Below are 22,769 nucleotides of genomic sequence, written 5' to 3'. Positions count from 1 at the left end.
ATCAGTTTAATTCTATATATTCAAGTGATAAGGTATTTAATTATATATATTTCAATGATAAGCTATTTAAGTTTATATATGTCGATGATAAGGTATCTAATTGTGTATATATATATATTTAAATGATAAGGTATTTAAGTCTATATATTTAAATGATATGGTATTTAATTCTATATATTTAAATGATATTATTTATTTTTAAATGATAAGGTATTTAAATCTACATATTTAAATGATAAGGTACCGTATATGATTTTATATATTGTGTTGTTAAGGTATTTAAGTCAGTCTGTTTAAGTGATAAGGTATTTAATTCTTTACACTTAAATGATAAAGTATTTAGTTTTATACATTTAAATGATAGGGCTGTTTTATATTTTCAAGGATATTTAGCCTATTATTAGACCCAATTTTTATATACAGTATGTTATGGTATTTAAATTTTTTATTAGACTTATTATAGATATTTTTACACTTACGATATCATTAAGCTAATTTTATAGATCATTAACGAGATTAGCCTGATAATTAGGATCATTTTGTTAACATACGGGACTTGTGACTTAATGAGGCTCCAGTTTCCATTTTCTTTCTTTCTTTCTTTTTTTTTTTTTTTTCTGTAGATTTGAAAGTCTGAGAGGATGACAGCGCTATGAATCATTTTCGTTTCAAGAGTCATGTCGGCTCTAGGCGGTACACAGCTCTCTCTCTCTCTCTCTCTCTCTCTCTCTCTCTCTCTCTCATTCTGCCTTTTTTACTTTTTAAAATTACACATTCCACTCCTTCGCACGGTTCAGTTTACCTCTCTCTCTCTCTCTCTCTCTCTCTCATTTTCAGACGGGCAATTCTTTAATCGCTATATTCTGCCTTTTTTACTTTTTAAAATTACACATTCCACTCCTTCGCATGGTTCAGATTACCTCTCTCTCTCTCTCTCTCTCTCTCTCTCTCTCTCTCTCTCTCGGCATTCCTAATATCTCGTCTTCGCTTTACAACCCATAGGGAGTCAGTGTATTGGTTCATCTGATAGCCTAGATGAACCGCCCAGAGAGAGAGAGAGAGGGGGGGGGAGGGTCGTCTTCAGAAGTAAACCCACGTCGACCTCAAGCTTCTTTGAATTCAAGCCAGCTAAATCTTCGGCTTAGAGAGAGAGAGAGAGAGAGAGAGAGAGAGAGAGAGAGAGAGAGAGAGTCTTCAAGAATAAACCCACGAATATCAATAATAGTATGCGAATAAGCGTTTGTGTGTGTGTGTGTGTGTGTGTGTGTGTAGCTCGGACTTCGTCGTGCCGTACATCAAAAAAACACGGAACGACGAGACGGCAACGATGGTGTAAATCTTAATTGCCTGCAGTCAGTTGCGCGCGAACCACACTTACTTTTGTGCCTCCCACCCCCCCCTTTTTTTTTTTCGCGCTCTACAGGTCATACCGCTGGATGGAATGAGCTGAAATTTCACATGGGGATGCCTGGTATGTCAGAGGAAGTGCATGTCAAGTCTGGGGTCAGTGCTTCTAAAGACTACGCACTTAGAGCAGATAAACTTGTGATGCCTAACTCTCTGAACCTTCTGTATGTGTATGTGCGAGAGAGAGAGAGAGAGAGAGGGGGGGGGAGAGAGTACAAATTAACCACAATAAACCCGCCAAAAGTACCTCGCCCACCACAGCCAACCACAGCGGGGAGTATTGACATGGCGGTGGCTTGGCGGGTTTTTGCATCCGAGTTCAAATCCGGATCAGCGAACACCTGCTGCCGAAATAATTACCACTGTTTGCATTTGTTCCGTGTGGCGTAAAAACGAGCGTAAAAAGTGCGTACGTCCATTTTAGGGCGGATTAGAGATTGGGGGAGATGGTTAAAGAGAAAATGCGCAAGAATGTGAGGTCTTCCATGGCCGAGTTTGATGATGTGAGGTGAATTGAAAAGCTGGTTGGTTTTTTCTGTGTACGGATTGGAATACTGTATACTTGTGTGTGTGTGTGTGTGTGTGTGTGTGTGTGTGTGTGTGTGTGTGTATTAGCATGTAAAAGAGAATAAGGAAGGTGTTGGATTTGATAGATGTGTATGGTAATGTGACGTAAATTGAAAAGTTTATTTGATGTTTCTGTGTTTTGATACTGGAATTGAAAAAAAAAAAAAAGGGGGGGCATCCTGTTCAGATAGTAGACATTATCGTGCTATGAGAGAGAGAGAGAGAGAGAGAGAGAGAGAGAGAGAGAGAGAGAGAGAGTTCAGAATAAAAGTTGTAAACTGGGTAATGTTAAACGATTGTAAACTGAAAAAGGGTAGTATTTTGTTTTATTTTTTGGGGTATAAGAAGACAAATATTCTTTTTTTAAATCGAAGAAAATTGAGATAAAAATGGAGAAATTGAAGCTAAAAAACATAATAAAAGTTGGGTATGATGTAGAGGTTGTAAACTGAAAAGGGATGGTGTTTTGGTTGCTTTTGTGCCCGGTTTTATGTAAAAAAATGTTAGGTTACTCGTATATCGTCTTTAAATCGATAAGTATCCGCTTAAAAAAGAAAACAGAAAACGAGAGACTAATGAAAAACGATGATACGGTTATTAAAGATCTGTGTATAAAACCGAGACATGCGTAAAAAGAGGAGGAGGAGGGGAAGATGAAGAAGAAGAAGAGAAGGAGAAGAAGACGACGAAGGAGGAGGTGGAGGAGGAGAAGACGAAGAAGGAAGAGGAGGAGGAGGAGAAGAAGAAGAAGGGGAGAAGAAGAATAACAGAAGAGAAAAGAGAAGAAGGAGAAGCGGTGTTTAGGGTAAAGGAAGGAGAAGAATGAAAGAAATAAAACACTAATCTGAGATCTGTGTCTAATTCGTCGATGTAAATTTAAAAAAAAAGTAAAAAAGAAAAGAAAAGAAAAAGAAAGAAATAGCCGCTGGGTGTTCACTTAATAATGTCTCTCCCTTGCAAGTGGCCACAGAAAACGCCGCAACGCAACCTGTTATTAGCGAGGGGTATCCATTTTCCCGCGCGTGTCCCAGCCAGCGTGAGTTATGGACGAATTTATCACTTTTCCACACAGTTTTCGTCCGTGTATCATTATTATCCGTGTTCCTCGTGCTTCGACTGTTCATTTATTTTTCCAGTGTGTTTTTGAACTCGCTTTAGACTTTGATTATATGAGAATTGCATGTTTACAATTATATTCAGCTCCCTTCACCGTTCCATATTTTCTTTTTCATCTTGGTCAGACCCTCCTCACGTTTGAACTTTGGGGAACAACTTGTCTCTTTTCCTCTAGACATTTTACTTGCCACTGGGACCCCTCCTTAGGTCAGAGGTGTAAAAATTGTGTGTGTGTGTGTGTGTGTGTGTGTGTGTGTGTGTGTGAGAGAGAGAGAGAGAGAGAGAGAGAGAGAGAGAGAGAGAGAGAGAGAGAGACAGACAGAGACAGAGAGAGAAAAGGAGAGAGAGAGAGAGAAATCAATTCCTGTATTATTACCCGATCATAAAAGAACGACAGTTTGCCTAAGTGCAGAATTAATCTCAGGGAAATTGCGGGGTCCAGGATAATAATTTTCAGGGGGAAGAAATTTGAATGTGGGATGCGAGAAATACGTGGTGTTCGGCCTTATCTGCGTTCGGTTCGTACACTTTCTTTTTATTTATTTATTTATTTTTTGGCTCTTCCTAATCACAGCCGGGTTCGTTTTAATTCATCTAGGGTTCATCTTTGCCCGAATTTCGTCTTGATCTGACCTGGGTTCGCATTTAACCCGAATTTCGTCCAGATCTGACCTGGGTTCGTCTTTACCCGATTTCGTTTTCATTTGACCTGGGTTCATCATTGCCCCGATTTCGTCCTAATCTGACCTTGGTTCATCATTGCCCCGATTTCGTCCTAATCTGACCTGGGTTCATCTTTACCCCGATTTCGTCTTAATCTGACCTGGGTTCGTCCGAAGGTACTGTACCCCGGATTTCCTCATCATCTTTGTTTCGTCATAATTTCTATGTGTCGTCATCTTTCCTCCTGATCTCGTTCGTCGTTACTCATTCCATTATTGTTCGTTTCCCTGGTTTGCCCGATTAATCATTTTTTCGTCCCCCCCCCCTCTCTCTCTCTAGTTCCCTTTCACCCTTCTCTCTGGCGTCTTCGTTTTATTTTTCGTCATTTTCTATACCTAATGCATACTTTTTAATCCTAATGTCTTGGTTTTGCTCTTTTCGTCCTGGTGTGTGTTTGATTCGTATTTTTTTGACCTGTCACCAATCTCGTCTCGGCTCAGCATCTTATTCCTAATCTCCTCTCGGCTCAGCATCTCTCCTAATCTCCTCTCGGCTCAGCATCTCTCTCCTAATCTCCTCTCGGCTCAGCATCTCTCTCCTAATCTCCTCTCGGCTCAGCATCTCTCTCCTAATCTCCTCTCGGCTCAGCATCTCTCTCCTAATCTCCTCTCGGCCCAACATCTCTTTCGTTCCAGTCTCTCTCTCTCTCTCTCTCTGTTTATCTATCTATCTATCGTGGTAATCAGTGCCGTGGCGCCCCTGGTCTCACACATCAAGGGCGTGGTCGCATTGCCCCGCCCACCACGCCTGTCCCCGCCCACACACACACACACACACACACACACACACACACACACACACACACACACACACACACACACACCTGCCACGCATACCCCGAATTCTTAGACATTTTCCCTCCAGTTTTCGTTTTCTTTTTACCCTTTCGATGTGTGCATTTCTTACACACACACACACACACACACACACACACACACACACACACACACACACACACACACACACACACACACACACACACACACACACACACACACACACACACACACACACACACACACACACACACTTTTTTTTAGCACTGTGCATATTTCCCTGAGCCTTCTAACTGTACCCCACTCGTCCTTGACTGAAAGTAAGAATTAAGCTATTTTTGAATGCGGTTTGGAGGTGGATCGGGTGTTACTCAGATATTATTCATTTGTTTGGCTTTAGTCCTGAGAAATTGTGATTGATTTTTTTTTTTTTACCCATGTTGTTCGTGTGTGTGTGTGTGTGTGTGTGTGTGTGTGTGTGTGTATGTGTGTAATGATTATAATTTTCGGTTTATTTATTCATCATAGCCAGTGGCTGAAAATACTCAGGTTGTTAATCAAGTATCCTAACCAGAGGGGGTCAACATTGTGACCCTGGCAGCTCCTTAGGAGCGCCGACACACCTCCAAGCCTCACTAAGGTTGGACTGAGGCGTAGGCACAAGGAGACAAACCACCTAATCTTTACACCGCTTAGTTTCGATCCCTTGCGGGTTTTCCACCACAGTGCACCTTGAACAACACTTCACAGGTGAGAACTGACCTCTCCCACGCAAGCTGCGTGGCCTCAACGGTGCTCAGACTCGGGTCAGTTGGATTGAGGGTGTAGTGCTTTATCAACCGCGCCACCAGGAGAAGGACAGTAAGGTGTAACAAGCAAAATAAATCACTTAGGAAAAGGTGTTAGGGAGTTTCCTTAACGGACCAGAATACTGGTCCGTATGTATACCTCTGACTCACGACGTGGGTTGGTGGATGTTTGAATTGTATCCCCGTGTGCTTCCCTGACTGTGTGAAACCTCATAAAAGTTATTTAGATTCTTAACACGTTTCCCATAGCGATTTACTCAGCACATTGCGCCACAGCATCCTCTTGTGTGTATGTGGTGCAAACCATGTCGAAATTAAAACATCTAGGATGATTATATGCTTCGTATTCTAAGCTGCTGTGGAGATTTCGTAAAACGTTTTCCTAATGTCCAGAGAATTGCTTTTTCCATAGCGGTGTATTTTGCACGTTACATATCATTATCTTTTGTCTTATTGATGCAAACTGTATTGATATTAGAACGACATCGACATGGGAACATACAGCAAAAGAGAGTGTCACTGAAATGAAAGAGTCATCAGAGAGAGAGAGAGAGAGACATATCCGTTAATACATGAAATTCAGATGTACTGTTTTCAGCTTTCTAGAGTTTATAAATTCTTCATCACGTCCCAGCGTTTTGTCCGGGGAGAGAGAGAGAGAGAGAGGCAGGATAGCAATGTTTGCTATTATGCCAAATTATACTATGGCATTATAGTATACAATTTTAGGAGTATAAGGAGGGAGGAAGGAGGGGAAAGAGAGTGATAATACAACAAACACATCAGTCTTCTCTCTTTTCATGCTGGTAATTTCAATGCTGGACCAAGAACGAATCCATCCCCTCCACTAAAAGCAATCCAGCACTAAATTTGAAGTAAAAGGCCAATAATGAGTCATAACTCAGGAACTAGTGGCCTAATTGGATTGGAAATTGTTTTATTCCTCAAGTTGGAGCATTTTAATGTTACCTTGCTCTAACAAAAATTGAGCTGCATTGCGTCATTTTTGCTGTGTTACGGTACATACATTCAGAAATCGGATCATTATCATATAGATTATTATTATTATTGTTACAGAGTGGTGGGCAGATGAGGGCATGACGGAGCTGGGTTATGCCACCTTACCCCGCGGCCGCCGCCTCCCCCCCATCCCCACCACCACCCCCAATGGACTCCCCCACCTCCCCCACCACCAGCACAATGGACACCTCCCTGCCCCACCCACCACCACAACCAACCACACCAACAACCACAACCACCACCACGTCCTATTCCATCTGCCTACCACCACCACCACACCTGTTGGCAAAGGGGGTGTTGGTAGTAACAGCGTGGTTGGCAATGGTACGTCAGGTAGTATAGGGTAGTCCATATATTGCACCTCACTTACCACTAGCTGGAAAATTCTCATATCTTGTAGGGATGGTTTGGTCATCATTACCAGTGTCTGTCCTCCATTATTGTTTGCATCCCATAAATTCTTTTCATGGTTTACACTGTCTGTTTTTTTTACGTTGATTTGTAATTTCACGAGGCAGCCAACCTTGTGTACTTTGTCATGGGCTTTTCTTGAGTACATTAATATACATTCTGATAACATACCCAGTAGTTCTTTGATGCCACTTTGAGAAATTGAGTATACTTTTGGTACATCGACAGGTATGAGGGCAATCCACGATGGTTTTGCCACTATCCGTGCAGGGGGTAACAAGAGGGGGCGGTCCCGTAGCACCCCCTCGGTCACTATCCCTCCCCCTGCCACTACCACCGCTACCACCCCGTGCCACCACCCCTGCTGCCACCCTGCCACTGCCCCTACATGGACGATGGAGCCTCTGTGGGAGGAGCGAGGGGGCAGTGGGTCGGGTCAGAAGACTATGGTGGCTCGGAGGGACAGGTCACAACTGCCCTGGTGGGAGGTGGCCACGCGCAGGTCCAGATATCGTTCTTGTCCTGCGTTCTCACAGGTGAGTCCATGAAAGGATGTGATGTATTATCTCTGGTTTAAAGTTAAATAAAACTTACCTCTTCATTATGAGATGTCTCTTTTAAGCTGAATAACATCCTTTGGTGGCAGAAATTGAGTCTCCAGTAGATGTGTTAAGAGTTTTTAGTGATGCAGTTATACAGCTATCATTAGAGTATTATTAGATACAGTATTGTACACTCTTCACCACCACTCGTATTTCTTTCATTATTGTTCCTCATCTTGCAGGCCAGCATGGTGAGTGCACTAGAACAGACGATGACGAGTGTGACCGACCGATTAGAGCGTCTTGCTTCTTCCCCTGACCTTAAGGTAAGACTGGAGATGGACTTCAAAATGTTCAGGTATGTGTTAATTATAATAATTGTGCTACAATAAAAGTAAACAGTCTCTTCAGCAGTATTACTGTATACAATATAAAGTCAGTACACTTGATATCAGAGAGATATTAAAGTACATTTCAGTCCCTTGTCTGTCTAACAGTTGGTAGTGTCCACTGTGTTATGTAGAACCGTAAATCATTAATGAGTACAGTAGATGTATTGTTGATGGTACTTTATTGTGCAGAAGCACAACATTTTTCAGCTTGACAAGGGGTTAAGGAAAACCTTCATTGAAACTATTGCAACTGAGTGTATAACTGATGTAGTGTGACAGCTACTTTTACACCCAGCAGAATGTGAAATGTAGTTTCTTTTTCACCTCAGGAGACAGAGGCAGCGGAACTGAGGAAGACAGCTGCAGTGTTGAGGCAACAGAGTTCAGCTGTGTGTCAGACAGTCACCTCAGGTAAGTCTTGTCTTGTCACATGTCATTTATCTTAAGTATTGTGATGGTGTTTAAATGATTTGTTTTGACAGTAGTGCTGTACTGATATTTAGATGTCAGCTTCATTAAGAATTGTATGAGATATTTAAATTACTGTATGGAAGAACTATATCCACATATGGAAATGTTTTTTAGGAAAAGATCATAGTTTTCGCCTTACTTGGACCATAGTTAAGCTGAGCAGAAACATTTGTATCGTCCCAGTGAGCAGTATTTCCATATGTGGGTATAATTCCTCCATTTGAACAGCTCATGGTACTGTGATATCAAAATGCCTAACACTGTATAATTTCTCTGTATTACAGTACTATATTATTGTAGGACTCTAGTGTCAATATATCATAGATTTTTAATACACTGTACTGTAGTTCATCATAATGCTTTGGTATATAACTCGCCATGATGCAACATATATATATATACAGTATCTTACAGTACCTTGAACAGGAAATCCTCATTATATGACAGGACAATGTTCCATAATATCACAAGATTTTTTAATACAACATGTACTGTAATGTGCTGCCTACTTCTTCCTTAGCCTTTATCATTCTTTTTCTGTGCCTGCCCTCCTCTTCCTATTTCTCCCATCTTTCTTGTCACTACTTAATGCTTTTCTTTCTGTTACAGGTGGCTTTACATTGAGTAACAAGCCAAATGGTTTCCTGCAAGCCAAGAAACCATTTACAGCACTGGGTGGTAACCATATAACCAAACCATACGTTCTCCCTACGTGTCAAGTGGGTTGGTGGAGGGTTAGTGCCCCTCCCTGTAAAACAAATAACTCAGAGTCAAATGGCCACCCCGTACGGGATTATGGCATCTGGCAATAGATAGATAGATAGATGTACTGTAATTGGGAAAATTGGTAAATCAGCTTCATAGATAGTGGTGATACTTTGATAAGCAAATTTTTTGTAATTTACTGTGGTCAAAATAGTAAAAACAGCATTAAAAAGAAGGTTTATGAAATACCAGTATATAACAAAGGATTTACCATTCTTTGTTGTCTTTCCTGCAGGGTGTCATTCGATGGAACGTCAGCTCTCGTGTGACAGCGTATCCAGCGTCACGTCAACAGTCAGTGGGGCGTCCTTGTCGTCCTACACCTCGCTGGGCTCTCACTCGCTTACTCCTGCACTTACGCCACACTGCAGCCTTCTTAACCACACTCATGCCACGCACCCCGACGCTAATAACGCCACCACCCAGGCTAAGCTTAAAAAGAGGAGTTGGGTAAGCGCAGGTTAAGCTTTCATTGCTGTACAGTAGTTAAGCTTAAGGTGTATGAAATCTCTGAACTTAGTTTTATATGAATATTTTATGAATTTGTATGATATTAAGTTGTAGAGATCAAACTCTCTTGAGCTGAATATGTTGAAATACAGTACAGATTAATAAGGAACTTCCAGAATAACCATAAGGAATAGCATTATTTGCCAGGGACACCCACCATCCACTTACTTGCTGTAGTGCTGTCTTCAGGAGAATTGACACTGAGTGACAAACTAAAAAATTTCCAGTTACCCAGGAAACCATTTGTTACATTGGGTGGTAACCATTATAACCAACAAATAGATTTCTGGTGGTCTAGTGGGTTAAGGCACTCAAGCCAGATGTGGTTCAGAAAGGGTTCAAATCCATGGGATCCTTGGGGTGTACAGTATTGCTTACATAAAGCCATTCAGGTGATTTAACTGGTCATTCTTGCCTTAAATGTCTGGACCGAGTAGCCTAGCCCTGGGCCCCTACACTCCTGATGGGACAATGAAGGTAGTGCCATAAAAAAAAAATATTAATAATTTTACAGTACAGTATGTGTACCTGCTCTGAATTTGGAGATGTCACATTGATGTAATATTGATAACAATAATAATGTATATGATCTTCATTCCAAATGCCTAATGGTTATTTTGTTAGTTCTCTTCTAATCCTAGAAATATTAGCTAAATCTTGCTGTTGATAGTCTTATGGTAATTATTAACCCATAACCTGTTCTTAAACTGAGTTGTAGCGTCATTTCCTTACATTATTCCTGCTTCCTGCTGCTTGCTTCCGTACTTGGGCTGTATTATAAATTTGGAAATAGTGCCTATAATTTCATACAGTGTAATGTATATAATGTAGTAACTTATCCTGGGAAGCCACAGTATTCATATTTAATGCTGTAGTACCATACTTATGTACAGGTTCTTGTACAGTGTACTAACTTTTACAGAAGTAGATTTAATGGGTTATTAGAGAAGGATCACCTTTTACATTATTTCCACTCATATTCTCTGGGACCATCCTTTACAGTAATCTGTGTATAAGAAGCACTGTGTAATTTGTAGAAAGTGGATTGTTAAAAAAAATGCAGGTTTCATCTTTGCATATTAGTGCAGTGTACTATTCACAAACAAAAGTTCACCTGTGGTCCCTTGGCAGCATCGTGTCCTTTGTTTCATATTTCTCATTCCTTCTCAAACCTCATAGAGTGTCCTTGGTTCTCATATTCTTTTGTTGCCTACTTCATATTACTAAATTATCACCACAGCTGGCAAGAACTGGTAAGTGTCAGCTGACTTTTGTTTGGATAGAGTAGTACATTGTACTGTATACAGTATTGATTAATATAAATACAGTACTCTTCTATTTTAAAAGTGGGAGATGGTGACTGAATAGCTTCAGAAATGGACTGTGGTCATGATTGAAAGTTTTGGTTGTTGTGCAAAGTACCTTGAGGTTTGATGTATGTTGAACTACTTGATATTAGGCTATACCCATAGAGGTTGAGGAAAAGGAGTACCATCAGTGTCTGTGTGTGCAGTAAGAGACAGGTGAAAGGGGTGGGGTTGGGGTTGAAAATGTATGTTTTGAGATTAATCAACCCCACCACCCAGCACTTGTGTTGCAGACAGCCTCGTACTGTACCTCTTACAACACAAAATATGTCTTCTTTCTCATCCAAGTATGTCCCAAAAGAGATCTAAGAGTCTTATCCAAAATCTCTGTGCCCTTTCTCAACATGGCAAATGGGTTAAGATGTCTATGAGAATTAGTTTATCTAATAATGTTTCAGTATTGATGAAGACCACAGGTATTGTCACTCCCTCAAGAGAGTCAAGTCATTGCTGCTCACACACCATTCACAGCTGCGTAGTTCCTTCCGACGTGCGTTCGGTCGGCATGGGAGGAAACGTAAACAAGGTGACGGTGCCCCCGAGGAGAACCCCCAGGAGCTGCCACTGCACCACACCGTCAACACAGCTGTCAGACACCTGCCAACGCCACCACCTCATGCACGCCAACCTGCCCAGCCGAACAAGAAGCCGGCACAACAGAAGATACAAAAGCACCAGTGTGTATTATCACTTACACTATGATTGTGTTTCAGAGCTTACATTATCTTTTACAGTTTCATGCTATCTCTACACTTTTATATTGAAAAAAGTTGGTAATTGCTACAGAACTTTAAAAATATATATGTATGAAATGTAATTTGTGCAGTATAATGAACCTTGTAAATGACTCTGATCTGTGATAGTGAATGTTTATAAATGGAAAGAAAATACATATATGCCTGACAGCCATAGAGGTCTGAAGGTGTTAGACCAGGTAATGAAAACTGCACATGATTAAGGAGAGGTTGTAATTTATGATGAAATTTTGGACTTATGACAGGTCGGGATACAGATGGAGAGATGGTATTTTTAAGCCAAGTTAAAGAGGACAGAATATAATATTTGCTGTTCTCCTCAGGAATGTGTTTGAGGAGAGTGAGATGGTGTCACGTCTACATCTTGAAATCAGGGAAAAGGAACAAGCACTGACAGAAGCCAGGCTGGAGGTGCTGTCAGCCCAACACCAACTACAGGCCCAGGCAGACACCATTGCAAGACTCCAGGTCTTTGCAGATATTTCTCATTTTGCTTTTTAATTTTAGAATCCTGAAAACAGCTTCTTCTAGAATAATATATGTCTTGGATGAATTTCCTTGTGACCATGTAATGAATTAAAACTATCAGCATTGTCATTTAAGTGATATAGTTTAAAGGTTCATTAATTAAGCTGAAGGTAATGTTTAACCACATATAATTCAGTAGAAGCATTGTTAGATAGTATAATCATACTAAAAGAGTTGATACTGATAATACTTGGATGGTAAAACAGTATACAGTAAAATAATGTAAGTGAAGCTGATGGAAGAGGAGGGCAAGAGAACCGTAGAAAATGAAAGTACTGTACTTTATGATACAGTAAATAAATACATGAACACCTGTCGTGCAGGTGTTCATTAAGTGATCTTATTGCAGCATGAAGCCAGAAGTTGTAAAGACTTGAATAGTGGGTGAATACATGCATTGGTCAGTTATTCATATTTGTCAGTTTCCTTTTCTAGTGTATGTTATCTCTTCTCACCTCCTTTGATTGAACCTTGAGATGATAATGATGATGATGATGAGGAGGAAGAGGAGGAGGAGGAGGACTGTGATGAAGATAATGATAGCTTTATTTGTACAGCTTCTATTTTGTCCTTGGCAACAGGGTGAAGTAGTTGGTCTAATAGAGGAGAACAAAAGATTAGTGGAGGTGGTGAAGGGGCAGAAGGGAGCCACAGCTGACCACATCCTCGGCTCTCTTACGCACACTTTCTCCACGCTCACGCTGAAGAAGAAGCACACTGGAAATGGTACAGCTTCTTGATTTAGTTTTACATTCTTCTTTCGTAATACAGAGGTTCCTTTAGCTTTTTCAGTCCAATTTCACGTATTTTATTTTATTCTTGATAACACCATGAGGTTAATTTAATGTAAAGGAGACCTTTGTAGTTAAGGGTTCATTGAATACCATATCTAACCACTCCAGTGCAGAAAGTTTCTCCAAATTTGAGTGATGCCATGTGGAAAAGCAAGAATTTTAACAAAGCCACTCTAACCAAGTGTTCCATAACCAAGGGATCACTGTGCTGTACATGAATGAGTAAACTTTTGCAGTTATATGATGTGTGGGTAAATGGCATTGAAAGTGATGTTGTGATCTGAAGGTACAAAACATACCATTTTACTGCTCCTAAAGTGTGTAGATGTGAATGACATGTATAGGAACATAAATATTGTGGTTAAGAACATGTTTATACATAAACTGTTGTTTCTCATACCCAGGCATTGGCATATCGAGCATGAGAGAGGATGGGCGGCCAGTGAAAGTATTGCTCGTGAATCGTCTAAGCTTGTGTTCACCATCCCAGGCTTGTGATATTGTTCTTGACCCCAGCCACCTCACACACATCGGCAACATCACAGTGGGATCCAAGACCACCTGGGATGACCTTGACACCATGGTCATCAACTCACTTAAGGTAAAAGTAAGAGATTGATTACTGGAAAGTTATTAGTGGTGAATATTGCTTTAATGTTTTAACTCTTGTTTGATTGATGTTCTCATGACTTGGTGATTTGTGATGTACAGTTTTAGGTCCTAGTATATATCATGAACTTTATACAGGAAGGTCCTCTCATTTAGGATTACATCAGCATCAGCCTAATCTTCCCACCTATGGAATGGATGAGGAATGGACACACTGGTCTGTCAATTGAAGGAAATGATTTTTAAAAAAATCAGTGTTAGATCTTTCTGCACTATTATTAGGAAGGAAATAACAGCACAGTCCCAGCATCTGTCTCCTTGTAGGACTATGGTAACCGTGTGGACCCTGTATCAGCACTGGGGTTGGACTCAAGTGGTTGTTTATTGTGCTACCGTGTGGAGGGTGTTGTCAGTGGGCCAGGCCTGCCTCGCCCGGAGCTCCTCCCATGCGGCTACTGTGTTGGGAATGTTGATGCCCTACATGTCTGGCTCAAGGTCAGATATACCACTCTTGCTTTTCTTACTCTTATTTTTTGTATTCAGGTCTGATTCATATGCTAAAATTTCAGTTAGATAATATGACCTTTACACTGTACAACACCATGATTTCAATATACAGTAGAAGTCTGACCACAAATTTCAGTTATATTTAAGTTTGATCCTTGTATGGTAATTCCAGTTGTTTTCTGTTAAAGTACGACCTTTATTGTTTCATTTCACTTATACATGAGTCTGACCCTCATGCATTGATTTTAGTTCTGTACACTTCTGACCCTTTCTTCAAGCAGGGAGTGCAGCAGAAACGTGAAAGTGAGGCAGTAGGCAATTTGTCCTCTGCTTGCTTCACCAGCCTGACCCCTTCCCCAGCCCTCACCCCCCTTGCCTCCCTCTTCCTTGCCCATCCCCGCCTTGTGCTGGCCGGACCACCAGCCTCTGGCAAGACTCACCTTGCTCGCACACTGGCAGAAATATTTGTTCAAAATTCTGGCCATGAACCCAGTGAGGACAACATTAAGGTCTTTAAGTAAGTGGCATAAGGCTTTTTCTGTCTTATTTTCATGTAGCCATATTATATACTGTACTTGCTCTTCTTTTAGAATAAGCATTATTATCAAGGTATAAGTGAAGCTACAGAATGTGATGAAATTTTTTAGGCCTCTCTGATGGAGTCTAGATTCCTTGGGTTTGAATGATGAGTGAATGGGAGCATGGCCCAGTGAATTGGGCAAACTTAGGCTGTCTGGCCGTTGCTGCTTCTCACCCTGCCCTAGAGTGGGAAAGGAGGTCCAGATGATGATGATGATGATGATGATTATTATCAAGTCCTCCAAAGCTAAGCTCATGACTTTGGACAATGTTTTTGGAAAGAATGGTCATTTAGAAGTTGCTGGGGGAATATCATACAAGTATTATGATGTTTAATTCCCCAAATCAGATGATTTTTTTTTTTTTTTTTTTTTTTTTTTTTTTTAAATAAGATTATTCATGCTACCAGCAGATGATTTCATTTTTGCTTGGGAGGGATCTTTTTCTGGCAGAGGGGTAGAAAGAGTCTCCCCTCAAGCTGAATAAGATTTTTTGGAGGTACAGTACCTGAAAAATGTAAAATACTGTCGTTTGATTCAAAGGGGTCAAACAGTAGAATGACACTTTCTGCACAATTGCAACAAACCATAACATGCTCTCTCATTTGACAGAGTGACTGGGGACAACAGTCTGGAGTTGTGTCAGATGTTGACCAACATCTGGCCACGGGGACTCTCCTCATCAGCACGCTCCACTTCATCTCTATCATCCACTGTCTCCTCTCTCTCTTCCACACCTTCCTGTACTCCTACCACTCTCTCCCCTACCTCCCCTACCTTCTCCTCCAGTTCTGTCTCTGCAAATTCTCCTGTAGCTGCCCCTTCACCTCCTTTATCCTCCGCTGTCTCCACCCTCTCTGCTTCCTCCGTTACCTCCAGTACAGTAAATATGATGACCTCCCATTCAGCCCCTCCTGCTGTCATTATCCTTGATGATCTGCATGCTGCTAGTAAGTTGGTATTGGCTGTTTTCTGGATGAATGTTGAAAAGTATTTAATATTATACAGCTTTTATATCAGGATATAGACAACACCCAATTATCAGTATAGATAATATAGAATTTAGAATTTCACAAGATAATGGGCTTTGTTCATTAAATAAGTAAGGTACAGCTATAGTTATTGAGAGCAACTCTTCCATCTCTGTTCTTGAGCAAAGTATCACTTAATACTGCAATGGTGCTCAACAAGTTCACAGTATTGTCTGTAGTGTGAAGGTGGAGATTGAGTTGGTTTGGACATGGGAGTGGACAGAGGATGAAAATTGTTGAATAAATCTAGGAGTGTGAATGTGGAAGGCAAAGCACCGAAAGGTACACCTAAGAAGACTAAGGATGAGGTTCTGCAAAATGACCTCATTGAAGGGATTAAGCAGAGTTGCAGCCAGAAACTGTGCACGGATACTTGTGGAAATCAATGTGCATGGAGAGCTGTCATCAGGAATGATTCTAATGGCAATGTATGTGTCAGGTGGTGTTGTTGAAACTCTCCAGCGATGTCTGCCAACCACCCTGCATTCTGGTCCAGCCATCATTGCCACCTGCTGCCCCACCGCCACACTCTCTACACGATTGCAGATCCATTGTAACTTTAGGTATGCATTGTTGCTTGATGTTTAGTTATTTTGTTATAATTATATTTTGTACTAGATGGTCATAGTTAGAGAATCCCTTATTGAACAATCATAAATCTTGTTACGTAGTTATTATCAACTGCTGTACTCTGTTATTCCTTTATGATAACTGTGAAATGCTGGCATGTGTACATAATGAATGCACAGGGTAAAGGTAATTTTGTTGTATTAGTGTTTTGAAGGAATAAGGTTCGGTCACTTCTGAGTAAAAAATTTGTATGTAGATGATGGTTAAAAACAGATACCTGTACATGCTTTGTTGCTATGATTGCATCTATGATAGGAAATTTATGTAGAGTGAAAACATTACTTGTCCTGTAGAGTGGTACTTGTTCACCAGAGATACAGTACAGCCTTCTCTAATGTTCTTACCGTCTCCTGGTAGTCTAGTTGTTAAGGGGATAGTGTGGGATTGGCTGTTATCATTTATTTATTTTCCTTAGATGGTCAACCCTAAGCATGCAGCAGGAACCAGTTCGGGGCTTGCTTGGTCGAGTACTGAGGCGAAAGGTGGCAGCAGCAGAAGTGGCAGCCAATACCAGACTTCCAGATGCCCACCACCTGGCCGAGTGGCTGACACGGCTGTGGCTGCACCTCAACACACTTCTCTCTGGTCATTGTGGCTCAAACGATGTGGGCATTGGCCCAGGATTGCTTATTGACTGTCCACTGGGTCAGGAGGAGACACAGGCATGGTTTACAGAGGTTTGGAACTCTCGTCTGGTGCCATACATTATATCCACCCTGCGATCCTCAGCATCTGCCAACGCCACCATCCTTGACACCTGGACAGACCCATTAGACTGGGTTCTGACCACATACCCCTGGCCAAACAATGCTGCTTGTGGTCCTGATCAACTGACAAGGTAACACCTGTGTAGTACTTCTGATGGCATACATGTATTGTCAGATAGTATCTCTGTATGCTGGAGTGATTCCATATATTACATTTTTTTTTTTATATAAGATAAATAAAATCTGTTGAAGCTAATCCTCAAACTACAATAAAGTGAACTGTCATCCATATAAAGTATACAGAAAATAATCATTGTGAAAATAGTTGGTACCTAAACTGTGACAGATGTGTCAGGATCTCAAAATACTGTACATTTACTTCATTTTTGCAGAATCTCAGCACTAGATATCAGGCCCAAGGAAGCAAATGTATCCACTAACAGGACCCCCACAACCCATCGTTCTTACGTTCCATTCTCTATGCGTCAGCAGGTAATGGTAGTTAGTCCTTGCATTTAATGTGAATGAGAGTAGATACTGTACTGTATACTGCAATCTGCTACCTGTTTTCTTGGACATCTCAGCTATACTGTATATTATCTCTTTGTGTATTACAGCCTGATGATACTATGAAATGTTATATGAGTATATATTGTGCATTACTCTTTTAGCACAATTCTCAGTGTTAACAAAAACTTCAATTTTCAGAATCACAAACCTGAGTCAGTATATGCAGTTCCTCAGTTGCTGCCTCGGTCACCTGCTGTCAGCTTCAGGTCAACACATGGACCACCTGGACAGTGTGTCAGGCCATCAGAACAAAACACCACAAACAACACTGGCCAGAAAGCAGTAGTAATGACTATTGGGCGTGAGAACAAAATGATAAAAGAACATAAATGGCTATCAGAAGACTGTGGGGATAACCTTGCAACCATCCGACGTGCCAGGAGCAAAAGCTGCACGACAAATGGCCCCAAACCTCTAGCCGTCACTGGAACTGGCCAGAATATGAATGGCAGTCAGATAGTGCTTACATCGGGCACGGGTAATAATAAGTTTCCTGTTGTCACAGCTGGGAGGCTGAGCAGTGGGAGTAGGAGTCAGGAAAACATTAGTAACCACAGCTTGACATTTGCACCTGCATCTTTTACCAAGGAGCCAGTCAGGGGTAGCATTACACACAAAGTACAAACACTCAATGATGATGAGGATGAAGTAATGGAGAGTGATTGCCTGATGGATAATGCAAGTGACAGCACAGATGAATCAGACTTACAAAGTGTAAAATCAGCTGATTCAAGACATCAGAATCTCAACCTTGAGAGCAAAACAGATATCGAAATGGAAACAGACTGTCAGCTGGACAATAGCAAACCTCAGAATCTTGAAGTTCTTGCCAAAAATGTTTTGAACAATAATGGCCTTAACCAAGAATGTGTCAAGATTATTCATGGTGGAGGACATAAAATTGATCTTAAGGGTCTTGCCCAAGAGATGACAACAACATTTAAGCCTGTTGAATCTGCAATGTAAACTCATTTGATAACTGGTTACAAAAATATACTCATTATACAGTACTATACATTATTTTGTGTGTAAAAATCTGTACATCTACCAGTGGATTTTAGAGTAAAACAGCTTTATTTAACAAAATAATTTCATTATTGTTATGAATTATCATACTGAGTTATATTCCTTTACCTAAACTTTAAGTGGAAAAAAAAGAACTAAAATTGTCTACAGAATTATGTACATTATAAATTGGCCCTCATATTTCATAATTTGGTTATGAATTAATGAAGTGCCTTTCTCATCATGAGTAGTAAAGAGAAACAGTGTTCTAAAGGTACATTGCTAAAACTATTACACTGCAATGCTTTCATCCTGAAAGTATTAATTTTCATGCTACCAAGATAAATATGTCTTCCAGTCAGAAACATGTATTACATAGTTACTATTATAACATATCTTTTATGAAATATGTGAGTAACAGTATTGTATTTCCAATATTTTATATTTCAGCTGTGTTGAATCATGTGTTTTCATAGTACAGAATGTGTTTTGTTTACAGTACTCTTGTTCGTCTGTGTATAGTTTGTTATGTGTTCAGCATCATGAGAAGTGATGCATTTTACTGGATGAGTTGCATTTTCTTAACATAGTGATCAGAAGCCTTTCCCTTGACAGACAGTTTGTACTGTAGTATCTGTATTTCCTTACCGAAAGTCTGATATCATTTTAAGTCATCACAATAATTATCATAAAATGTACAGCATTTCAGTTTCACATAATTACAGATACGATATATAGTACTGAAAGGAAGAATGAAGCACCTTAAGCCAAAGGTAAATTCATTCATATGAGCATCTCAAACTGAAAAAATGAGGAGAAAATTGGTGCCAGCATCCAGTAAACTGCGATCTACTTTTATTTTTCATTTTTTTAACAGATATTCATATTTTAACTTCTTCTTAGAGTGACAATAACCCTGTACAAAAGTAAATATCTCTAATTTTTATTTTATGACAGACTAAATATGTGTTGTACATGGTACAGAAATTTTACCCTACGGCATGAGGAGGAGTATACCAGTACAGTACTTGTCTCATTCAGTCTAATGAAGGCCTTGCTGCCTCTAAGTGATCTTATTCAACTTGGGAAAGATGTCTCACACTGAAGAGTGTGCTGAAGGCTTCAGCTAACCATTCCAGTTGAGAAGGAAAGGTCTTTTGGTACTGCAGGGTTTTAGCTGGCTCCAATCTCTCCCTAGCCAAATAAAATCTGAGATAGAAAGCAAGAGATGAAGAATGAGTCATGGTAATGAAGTTATTATTTATGTTGTTGTCATTGCAGCTGGACAGGAAAAGGCACCAGTGAGTAAGAGTAATTCCACTATGGCTGCTTAGAGTAGCTTTACTTTGAGAGTATTGTTACAGTCCATCACATCTTGACACACAAGCACATACAGTCAGCATAAGTATCATTACCCATAGCATTGATTAAAATGAATCTGAGATGAGGATAGTGCAGAAAAGTATTGCTTCTTTGAGAGACAGATTAGATAAGCAGCATTGAAGGAATAGTTACAGATGTTGTACAGTTAAGTGTACAGTAGTTGTAACATGATGTAAATTAAATGACTGAGATGGTAAAGACCTGGGGAAAAGGAAATTTAGAGATGAGAATGATGAAGGTACAGTGTAAAGGAGCAGACCTAAGAAGTCCCAGGCTGGTCCTGTGTGAAAACTGCAAGTTAAAGAGACCAACCAGAGATGTAAAGGATTGAACAGATGGGAAAGCTGCCATCAGATGACCAAGGCTCACTCATGCTAGCATGGCCAAGGCCTTTAAACATGTAAATGTTGACAATTCAGATCAGTGCCATATTGTTTTGACTTTTTATAGAAAAAAAAACATCATGCATGACTATTGAAGTAAGGTACCCTTTTCTTTATATTGGTATTGTAGTTGATGTAATGGGTGTGTCCCACAGGCTTTTGTAAAGCTCAGCTAAAAAGAAGAAATATACGTGCAGAGGGCTTTTTCCATTGAGATGGAGCCAAAACATTGAAAGGCTTCAGTGATGAATGAACAGTAATGAGGTCCATTTTACTGAGCATGCTGTTGACAATTATCCTACATTTATGGTTCCTCTTTCTTATTTCTAGATCCTGCCCACCTCTTTTGTTAAAAGTATGGTGAATGATAATTGTTTTGTTGGCTGTTTGTGTGATGGTAATTTCCTCTAATAGGGTTAGTACCTCCACCGGAGTGTCACTCTCCTGTAGTACATTGAGTGTCTTAAGTGTCATGTAAGACTGAAGGTCATATATTGTTGGCTCTGAAGGTTTTTTAACCCCCATTTCCTCTGTGATTTATTTTGCCTGTTACACCTTAATATCCTCAGGTTTGTTACATATTCATTTTTTTTATATTTTCATTCATTCATCAAACTATGTCAATATTGGAACGCTACCAATAACTTACAGGGGAATTGTTAGGTGTAATATGTTAACTAAATTTCTAAGGAAGAAGTGCTGTCTCCCAGGCCAATGAGAGTATGATGCTGAGTACTGTGTGTCATATTGTGTTTATATTTTTATAGCAGTTTAAGTGTAACTCTCTGTAACATCAGAATATGTATTGAAATATTTCTGTTGTGGATCATTTGCAAAAGATAGAACTATAGTACATGTTTTATGACAGCGGTGTTGCTGGTTATGAAGTTCATATCAGTATTTTTTTTTTTTTTTCTTGGAGGGAACGATATAATGGGCTTCTAGCCTTTGCTGCCTTCTTCCTTACATTAAAAAGAAAAAAAAGTGCACTTCAGTATAGTTCAGGAAATATTATCAGACACGAAATGTATGGTACAGACTAATTAGTTTTCTGTGTCAAAACAAACCAAAGATGATCATTGTAACTATGATGTGTATTATTATTGTTGCTTCATTATACAGAATATAAAATACTGGCCAAAACTTAATGCAATGTAGAGACTAGCTCTGACATACCCATTATCTCATTTGTGCATAAACTCACATAGTTATTGGCACTTGTTATTAAAAGTTGATATATGGTGGTGGTGAAAACATTTTATGGAATAGTTAACCTTTTATGCTAATCTTCTCAGGTGTAATTTGCAGTTGATCCATATGTCAAATTGCCATACAAGCCATGTACAGTTTATTAATGTGTATATTTTTATTAATGTATATATATTCTTACACATTTTCACCATACAAAACCCAAAGAATATTTTTAATAAAGGTGAACTTGTCTTTTTTATGCTTATTGCACATACTTAAGCAATCATGGTTGCTACAGCCAAACAATTTTATCCAGTTTAGGAGACTTTTTGAACTACTCTGGTAACTAAAGTACTCGCCATTCCCTGTGCTGCAAAAGGTGAATGAAATTGTCTGAATGCAACCAGTACAATACCTGTAAATTAATGAATGGGTGTAATTATCTTGTAAACATTTAAGGTATAATAGTATGTAAGTTTTGGAGCAATCAGGTGTGTGTATAATGGATCCAAATGGTATAAGTCACATTTTCATTGACCAGTGGACTCAGAAATTATGAAGAGCAAAAATGTAAGTAAAAAAATGTATTCTTGACTATTAACTCTTCTGCTTCTATGGATGTACAGTATGGTAATGGACATAAGCTTGCCTTCCATTCCATTGCATATATTTCACACATACAGCATGACTATCACTTCCCTGATGCAACATATCAAGGAAAATGATCAACAAAGACATATGAGGCCTCTCTCAGGACAGGAATATTAGCCAGCAGATGATGAGGAGAAGTAGAAGAGGTGAAATATTAGGTAAACTTTTCCACCTTACTGGCTGGCCTTGGGTCATTACTTGTTGAAGAGTGTTGATTAGGATTGGCTGTTACTGTTTTTTTCAACCTTATGTATTCTCTGCACTTCCCTGTTTCCACATCATTTTTCAGTGATATTGTTTAGGATACATTTTGTTGCATTAGGAATATTTACTAACCCATTCAGTGTGAGGACATAGTTTTGTTTTTTCTTGCAATTACTAGATGATTTTATGAACCAGTAGAGAACCATAGTAGTATAGGAGAAAATGAAGGCTGTAACATCCTTCCAATTCAGAATGTTGCCCAAATATAAAGATATTGGTGGTGGCAGCAGTATACAGTATAAATATTTCAAGTGTTACTTGTGGTAGGTGAGGGCATCCACCATCCACTAACTTAGTATAGTACTGC

At 39.7% G+C, this 22,769-nt stretch overlaps 1 protein-coding gene across 1 annotated transcript in view; it reads left to right on the top strand.

Annotated features, from left to right (window-relative positions):
- LOC145402937 (neuron navigator 3-like) overlaps positions 1 to 18,557 on the top strand; it is a 61,163-nt gene extending 42,606 nt beyond the window's left edge. The window contains exons 3-18 of the mRNA XM_080274831.1: positions 7,058 to 7,365; positions 7,614 to 7,697; positions 8,093 to 8,174; positions 9,235 to 9,449; positions 11,348 to 11,553; positions 11,955 to 12,099; positions 12,741 to 12,885; positions 13,358 to 13,554; positions 13,887 to 14,057; positions 14,351 to 14,586; positions 15,260 to 15,358; positions 15,482 to 15,597; positions 16,118 to 16,241; positions 16,724 to 17,146; positions 17,408 to 17,507; positions 17,724 to 18,557. Of these exons, the coding sequence (XP_080130957.1) occupies positions 7,058 to 7,365; positions 7,614 to 7,697; positions 8,093 to 8,174; positions 9,235 to 9,449; positions 11,348 to 11,553; positions 11,955 to 12,099; positions 12,741 to 12,885; positions 13,358 to 13,554; positions 13,887 to 14,057; positions 14,351 to 14,586; positions 15,260 to 15,358; positions 15,482 to 15,597; positions 16,118 to 16,241; positions 16,724 to 17,146; positions 17,408 to 17,507; positions 17,724 to 18,551 (3,479 nt within the window). The 3' untranslated portion in view covers positions 18,552 to 18,557. The remainder of the gene's footprint in view (positions 1 to 7,057; positions 7,366 to 7,613; positions 7,698 to 8,092; positions 8,175 to 9,234; positions 9,450 to 11,347; positions 11,554 to 11,954; positions 12,100 to 12,740; positions 12,886 to 13,357; positions 13,555 to 13,886; positions 14,058 to 14,350; positions 14,587 to 15,259; positions 15,359 to 15,481; positions 15,598 to 16,117; positions 16,242 to 16,723; positions 17,147 to 17,407; positions 17,508 to 17,723) is intronic.
- The last annotated feature ends 4,212 nt before the right edge of the window (positions 18,558 to 22,769 follow it).

This window comes from Coenobita brevimanus, chromosome 59 (genome assembly GCF_032717465.1).
Source record: "Coenobita brevimanus isolate Jiangsu-jjx chromosome 59, ASM3271746v2, whole genome shotgun sequence".
Taxonomy (NCBI): Eukaryota; Metazoa; Arthropoda; class Malacostraca; order Decapoda; family Coenobitidae; genus Coenobita; species Coenobita brevimanus.
This window is presented reverse-complemented; position numbering and strand designations above follow the sequence as displayed.